This window comes from Oncorhynchus clarkii, chromosome 26 (genome assembly GCF_045791955.1).
Source record: "Oncorhynchus clarkii lewisi isolate Uvic-CL-2024 chromosome 26, UVic_Ocla_1.0, whole genome shotgun sequence".
NCBI lineage: Eukaryota > Metazoa > Chordata > Actinopteri > Salmoniformes > Salmonidae > Oncorhynchus > Oncorhynchus clarkii.
The window spans coordinates 26300973-26309181 of NC_092172.1; the positions used below are offsets into that span (position 1 = coordinate 26300973).

The 8209-nt window shown below is 42.8% G+C and overlaps 1 protein-coding gene across 1 annotated transcript; it reads left to right on the plus strand.

The window, feature by feature from the left end:
• Window positions 1–4546: 4546 nt before the first annotated feature.
• Window positions 4547–7392, plus strand: LOC139384593 (nucleotide-binding oligomerization domain-containing protein 2-like). Its single transcript, XM_071129421.1, has 2 exons — window positions 4547–4795; window positions 7156–7392. Exons 1-2 carry the CDS (start codon window positions 4547–4549, stop codon window positions 7390–7392), a joined length of 486 nt encoding a protein of 161 aa, XP_070985522.1.
• Window positions 7393–8209: the final 817 nt, after the last annotated feature.

Here is an 8209-nt window from a genome sequence, read left to right on the forward strand (position 1 = left end):
AGAGTAAAATGGGGTTGAGGCGCCATTGATAACACATAGGAGGTCGCTGGGGAATCTCTAGTTCAAGCACTAATGGTGAATGGTCAGAGATAACAATACTCTCGTAAGTACACTGCCGAAGGTTACGCAGAAGTTTTTTGTCCAAAAAAAAGTAATCAATCCGGGAGTATGTTTGATGAACATGAGAATAAAAGGAATACTGTCTATCTGTAGGATGTAGGAAACGCCAGGCCTCAAACATAGCATATTTCTGAAGAAAGGATTGAATAAGTAGGGCACATTTAGATGGGCCTGTATTTGTTTGTGAGGACTTGTCAAGAACTGGGGACATTTTACAGTTGAAATCCGGCCCTAAAATCAACAAATGAGAATCTAAATTGGGCATAGCAGACAGAAAGGAAGAAATGAAATTTGTGTCATCCCAATTGGGAGCATAAACACTAGCCAAAACAAGAGGGATAGAAAACAGTTCCCCGGTTTAAAATGACGTATCGTCCCTTAGGATCAGCAATAACCTCAGAAGCTACAAAGGGAGTAGCTTTATCAACCAGAATAGCAGCACCTCTTGATTTACTATGAAAGTTTGAGTGGAACACTTGACCAATCCAGTCCTTACGCATCCTAAAATGCTCACCAGTCCTCAAGTGAGTCTCTTGTAGAAATGCAATATTTGCATTCAAACCCTTTAAGTGTGTCAACACCCTCTTACGCTTCACCGGGTTATTAACCCCTTTGGTGTTCCATGAAATGTACTTGATCGCATTATTCCGGCCCCCCTGGGCATTTCCGTTATTCAACCCTGTCATTAGAGCATAGAATGGAAAAGCAATAAGTGCCTAAAACCCACAGAATAACTTGTCTCGGAGTAATAATGTACAGTGGTAGATGTTTGGAAAAAGTACAGAAAAAAAACTAAGAATGACAACATTAGAACTGAACAATTCAACCTGCCCCCCCACCCCCCATCCCAGACAATACCTCCCCAAACGAGGTACAAGCCTAAATAGAACATGTTCTCTTCACACAGTATGTCTGTGAGAGTGCGGTCTTAAACCTAAACCCACAGTCCCGCTCATTAAAGTTGCGTTTTGTTAGTGGATCAAGCAGCAAAAATAAAGATTTTTATGTAAAAAAGGCGAATCCCTTGTGCAAACGGAATGACAAAAGCACCACTTGTAGATGTATATAATTATATTCCCAGTCTTATAACAGGCATTGAGAGAGAAAATAAATAAAATGTATAAAGGCTCTCAGCCAAAAATCTAATTGGAAGTAAGGAAATCGTAGTAAGACAATCAAAAATAAGAGTACTTATAATAGTAGTCTAGTTGACGCTGAGACAGCTTACAACCAATACCAAAAAACTACGTGTGTGCAACGTTGAACGTTTGCTGGGCATAAATGACACTCAAAACGTTTAAAATTGAAGTGAGACCCCAAAAACCGTGTAGCCTCGGGAGACATTTACTGTTTACTGGGTCAATGCAAATGGATGCAGTAAACAAATAACCAAAAATATTTTGAGTCACTGAGACACTGTGTAAACAAACTGAATAGGTGTGCGAGACAGCCTAGAAACACAGGAGTTAAGTAAAACCTTAATACAATTAAATTAATGGGCATTTTAGTAGGGATTGTTACATTTTTTGTTAGGGCAAATCAAGTCTGAAAATGCACACAGGCACAGCTCCAAACCTGACACCGCATCATGTCAAACTCATATGGTTTACTCTCTTTTCCTCAGTGATGTCAAGGAATAAAAATAAATTAATCAATAAAAAAGGAAATGTATGAATACAATCCAAAATGTATCACACATTTCAATACGATTGACTTGGAAAAATACAACATACTTCATATGTAAAAAAGCAGTATTGAACGGTTTATGCAAATTCAGTCTACGATTGGATAATTTGTATGTTTAAGATAATGACTAAAGTATTCCACCCTGAAACCATATAATTGTATGAAATGTGTTAGAGTCATAATTCAATATGTGTGTGACTAGGCCATTGTGTTACTATTTCGCAATATGAGCTGGGTACAGTTGAGATATTCAAGGCCAACTGAACTGTCGACTTGTGATAACTCTGAAACCAATAACAGGAAAGAGGCCTCCCCAACCTAGGTAGGGGACTAACTGTTAGAAAGGGTTAGGAATGGAATAAGAGGGACGCCATGTACGACTGACGTGTTTTCCGTTTGCTCCCGTGGTATTCTTAAAGTGTATGTGAATTTTGCAGCAGAACCGTATTTATTTTCAAATATTAATTTTGTGATCCCTTTCCGTAAAAACCAAGACTACTTTGCTTCCGAATGTCAGCATGTCGACCAAACATAAGGCCAAAAGCATGACTTTGAGAAAACCCGGCCTACAAGACCCGTTCTCATCACCGCACCTCTCCTGAGTCTGAGGGCCCGAGGACGCACACTTTACCCGGGGGTGCAGCTTGGCCTGGCGGCGCTGAAATGAACATTCTCGAGGCCATCAAACAACTACGCTCTGAGATAGTTGAAATGAAAACAGAGGTGGTTGCTACGATTGAGGCCAGAATACAGGAGGTTTCTGATACTTTAAAAGCAGATTTAACCATCCTGCGGAACGAGACTGTACCAGCAATCACATCACTCAAAACAACAACTGCGTCACACACTACAACAATTGCAGCACTGGAGACCTCCGCTACTAATGTCTCCGACTTAACTACATCCCTGGAGGCTGAAGTTAAACGCCTAGCTGCGGATTTGAAAAAGGTGAAGGAGAGCTGTGTGAGTTTAGAGGGATTCTCTCGCCGCAATAATCTGAGACTTGTATCGGTCCCAGAGTCAGAGGAAATGCATCGCGCCACGGATTTCGTTTCAGGGCTGCTGAAGGATGTTCTTGCCTTAGATGAAAAGCCCCTGATTGATCGAGCCCACCGGTCACTGCGCCCAAAGCCCCGGGATGGGGAGAGGCCCCGTGACATAATTCTTTGAGTGCACTTTTTTCATGAGAAAATGGAGATCCTCCGACGAGCCCGCAATACCACTCTGCGCTTTCAAGGACAGAGCTTCTCCATCTACCAGGACTACTCCCCCACTGTTTCCAGGCAGCGCGCAGCTTTCGGACAGGCCAAACGAGTACTTCGGGACCATCCAAGTGTGAAGTATGGACTGCAATTCCCGGCAATCTCATGAGGGTAAAGACTACACATTTGAATCTCCGGATGAGGCTATGGCTCACATTTAATGTCACATCAAGAAGTCTTGAACATGCTCATGGTTAGTAGTAAGTAACCCACCTGTTGTACAATTATGTTGAGATATAACAGGCTAGTCTTGTATAGTTGGCGAAACCATTCAGGCTTATTTGATGTGATCTAATGTTTTGATCATCTAGTGTGCGTGCCTTACAAGCATTCAGTCATTTTAACTTCTTGACCATACTTGAGACGCAGACGTCTCAAGTATGCCCCTGGAAATGCAAATGCGCTACGCTAAATGCTAAATGTACTCGTTACAACTCAATCTTTGATCAAAATTCACAAGCAGGGTATTGAATTAAAGCTACACTCGTTGTGAACCTAGCCAGCAAGTCAGATTTTTAAAATGCTTTTCGGCGAAAGCATGAGAAGCTATTATCTGATAGCATGCACCCCCCAAAATGCCAGCACGACACGTAAACAACAGATTTTGCGGTAGCCGGCGCTACCCAAAACGCAGAAATAAAATATAAAACATTCATTACCTTTGACGAGCTTCTTTCTTGGCACTCCTATATGCCCCATAAACATCACTATTGGGTCTTTTTTTCGTTTAAATCGGTCCATATATACCCAAAATAGCTTTGTATGGAAGCTGTGTCATTCAGAAAAAAACATCGTTTTTAAACGCTGCGTAATTTTTTTACATTAAAAAAGTCGACGATAAACTTTCACAAAACACTTCGAAATCCTTTTGTAATCCAACTTTAGGTATTAGTAAACGTTTATAATCAAAATGATTACAGGGCGATGTATTTTCAATAGGTCTTCGCTTGCAAATCAATGGCTGCTAATGTCTTCATCAACTACATCCGGGTGAAGACTGGGAAAATGGATGCCAGAGAGATGGATTTTCCAACAATTAATTCAATTGAAAATGAGGACAATGGCGACATCGTGTGGAATTTGTATGAATTGCAGGCAGGTCGATATTAAATTCTGTTCTCTTTTAACAACTCGTGGAAGTGACTTATGGAAATTATTTTTAGCTTTCAGAGAGCAGTTTTTCTTGCGTTTTTCAATGAAACACACGATCTGTTATAGTCACAGCCGTGATTTAACCAGTTTTATAAACTTCAGAGTGTTTTCTATCCACACATACTAATCATATGCATATACTATATTCCTGGCATGAGTAGCAGGACGCTGAAAAGTTGCGCGATTTTTAACAGAATTTTCGAAAAAGGAGGGGGTAGAAGTAAGAGGTTTTAATTATAATCCACATAATAATTCACATTTCCTTTTGCTGCAGGATTATTTTTCCTGCTCTAGCAAGTTGGCTCAAATTAAGATCCTACGTCTGTATGAGTGCCCGGCAGCTGGTTCTGCGGCAGAGAGCGGAGCTGCTGCATGCCCTGTGCTGTGGTGGCTCTTCTGAGGGTCTCGAGAGTGTATTGGACCTACTCCTGTCCTGGGGCATGCTGTTCTGGGAGGACTACCAGAATGTACGGGTACCAGGCTGTGCTCTGTGTGCCGACACAAGGGTGCTACTAGATCTGGTGTACACCAAGGGAGATGAGACCTGTTTACTGCTCCTAGTTGCTTTCAAACAGGTAAGTTATGTAGGCACAGCTCTTCACAGTTGATGCCGTTCTAAAGGATGTATGAGCATGTTTTGAATAGACTCATTACTGATGTATGTACAAAACATTAAGAACATCTTCCTAATATTGAGTTATACCCCCTTTTTCCCTTAGAATAGCATCAATTTGTCGGGGCACGGACTCTACAAAGTGCCAAAAGTGGTCCACAGGGATGCTGGCCCATGTTGACGCCAATGCTTCCCACAGTTGTGTCAAGTTGGCTGGATGTCCTTTGGGTGGTGAACCATTCTTGGTACACACAGGAAACTGTTGAGCGTGAAAAGCAGCATTGCAGTTCTTTGCACACTCAAACCGATGCACCTGGCACCTACTGCCCTGTTCAAAGGCACTTAAATCTTCTGTCTTGTCCATTCATCCTCTGAATTTCACACACATACCCAATCCATGTCTCAATTGTCTCAAGCATTAAAAATAATTATTTAACCTGTCTCCTCCCCTTCATCTACACTGATTGAAGTGGATTTAACAAGTGGCATTAATAAGGGATCATAGCTTTCAACACTTAAACAACACAATGTAACTCCAAGTCAATCACACTTCTGTGAAATCAAACTGTCCACTTAGGAAGCAACACTGATTGACAATAAATGTCACATGCTGTTGTGCAAATGGAATAGACAACAGTTGGAAATTATAGGCATTTAGCAAGACACCCCCAATAAAGGAGTGGTTCTGCAGGTGGTGACCACAGACCACTTCTCAGTTCCTATGCTTCCTGGCTGATGTTTTGGTCACTTTTGAATGCTGGCGGTGCTTTCACTCTAGTGGTAGCATGAGACGGAGTCTACAACCCACACAAGTGGCTCAGGTAGTGCAGCTCATCCAGGATGGCACATCAATGCGAGCTGTGGCAAGAAGGTTTGCTGTGTCTGTCAGCGTAGTGTCCAGAGCATGGAGGCGCTACCAGGAGACAGGCCAGTACATCAGGAGACGTGGAGGAGGCCATAGGAAGGCAACAACCCAGCAGCAGGACCGCTACCTCCGCCTTTGTGCAAGGAGGAGCAGGAGGAGCACTGCCAGAGCCCTGCAAAATGACCTCCAGCAGGCCACAAATGTGCATGTGTCTGCTCAAATGGTCAGAAACAGACTCAATGAGGGTGGTATGAGGGACCTACGTCCACAGGTGGGGGTTGTGCTTACAGCCCAACACCGTGCAGGACGTTTGGCATTTGCCAGAGAACACCAAGATTGGCAAATTCACCACTGGCGCCCTGTGCTCTTCACAGATGAAAGCAAGTTCACACTGAGCACGTGACAGATGTGACAGAGTCTGGAGACGCCGTGGAGAACGTTCTGCTGCCTGCAACATCCTCCGCATGACCGGTTTGGCGGTGGGTCAGTCATGGTGTGGGATGGCATTTCTTTGGGGGGCCGCACAGCCCTCCATGTGCTCGCCAGAGGTAGCCTGACTGCCATTAGGTACCGAGATGAGATCCTCAGACCCCTTGTGAGACCATATGCTGGTGTGTGGTTGGCCCTGGGTTCCTCCTAATGCAAGACAATGCTAGACCTCATGTGGCTGGAGTGTGTCAGCAGTTCCTGCAACAGGAAGGCATTGATGCTATGGACTGGCCCGCCCGTTCCCCAGACCTGAATCCAATTGAGCACATCTGGGACATCATGTCTCGCTCCATCCACCAACGCCACGTTGCATCACAGACTGTCCAGACTGTCCAGGTGGATGCTTTAGTCCAGGTCTGGGAGGAGATCCCTCAGGAGACCATCCGCCACCTCATCAGGAGCATGCCCAGGCTTTGTAGGGAGGTCATACAGGCACGTGGAGACCACACACACTACTGAGCCTCATTTTGACTTGTTTTAAGGACATTACATCAAAGTTGGATCAGCCTGTGGTTTTCCACATATAATTTTGAGTGTGACTCCAAATCCAGACCTCCATGGGTTGATAAATTTGATTTCCATTGATCATTTTTGTGTGATTTTGTTGTCAGCACATTCAACTATGTAAAGAAAAAAGTATTTAATAAGAATATTTCATTCATTCAGTGTACAAATAATTACTTAGATACAATTCATTACAGAGATACAAATAATTACATAGATTCAAATCATTGCAAAGATACAGATAATTACATAGATACAGATCATTACATAGATTCAAATCATTGCAAAGATACAAATCATTACATAGATACAGATCATTACATAGATTCAAATCATTGCAAAGATACAGATCATTACATAGATACAGATCATTACATAGATACAGATCATTTTTTAATTTTTAATTTTTTAAAAATGTTACCCCTTTTTCTCCCCAATTTCGTGGTATCCAATTCTTTTAGTAGCTATTATCTTGTCTCATCGCTACAACTCCCGTACGGGAGAGACGAAGGTTGAAAGTCATGCATCCTCCGATACACAACCCAACCAAGCCGGTGAGGAGGCTAATTGACCGTATTGAAGGAGCTCTGGAGTTTCTGCTTAATACAGGCAGCTTTACACCATCTGATTGCGATGAAGTGCAGCTACTTGTGTTCACCCCCTCACAACAGGTAACCAACCGCACCCTGAGACCAGTATAACAGCTTTATATACAGTGCCTTGCGAAAGTATTCGGCCCCCTTGAACTTTGCGACCTTTTGCCACATTTCAACTTTTTTAACAAATCAAAAACTGAAAAATTGGGCGTGCAAAATTATTCAGCCCCTTTACTTTCAGTGCAGCAAACTCTCTCCAGAAGTTCAGTGAGGATCTCTGAATGATCCAATGTTGACCTAAATGACTAATGATGATAAATACAATCCACCTGTGTGTAATCAAGTCTCCGTATAAATGCACCTGCACTGTGATAGTCTCAGAGGTCCGTTAAAAGCGCAGAGAGCATCATGAAGAACAAGGAACACACCAGGCAGGTCCGAGATACTGTTGTGAAGAAGTTTAAAGCCGGATTTGGATACAAAAAGATTTCCCAAGCTTTAAACATCCCAAGGAGCACTGTGCAAGTGATAATATTGAAATGGAAGGAGTATCAGACCACTGCAAATCTACCAAGACCTGGCCGTCCCTCTAAACTTTCAGCTCATACAAGGAGAAGACTGATCAGAGATGCAGCCAAGAGGCCCATGATCACTCTGGATGAACTGCAGAGATCTACAGCTGAGGTGGGAGACTCTGTCCATAGGACAACAATCAGTCGTATATTGCACAAATCTGGCCTTTATGGAAGAGTGGCAAGAAGAAAGCCATTTCTTAAAGATATCCATAAAAAGTGTTGTTTAAAGTTTGCCACAAGCCACCTGGGAGACACACCAAACATGTGGAAGAAGGTGCTCTGGTCAGATGAAACCAAAATTGAACTTTTTGGCAACAATGCAAAACGTTATGTTTGGCGTAAAAGCA

Excerpts from the sequence above, each read along its gene's own strand:
- LOC139384593 (XM_071129421.1), top strand. The coding sequence starts at position 4,547 with ATGAGTGCCCGGCAGCTGGTTCTGCGGCAGAGAGCGGAGCTGCTGCAT. Across the intron at positions 4,796-7,155 it reads TCCTAGTTGCTTTCAAACAG|CTATTATCTTGTCTCATCGC; the intron begins GTAAGTTATGTA and ends TTCTTTTAGTAG.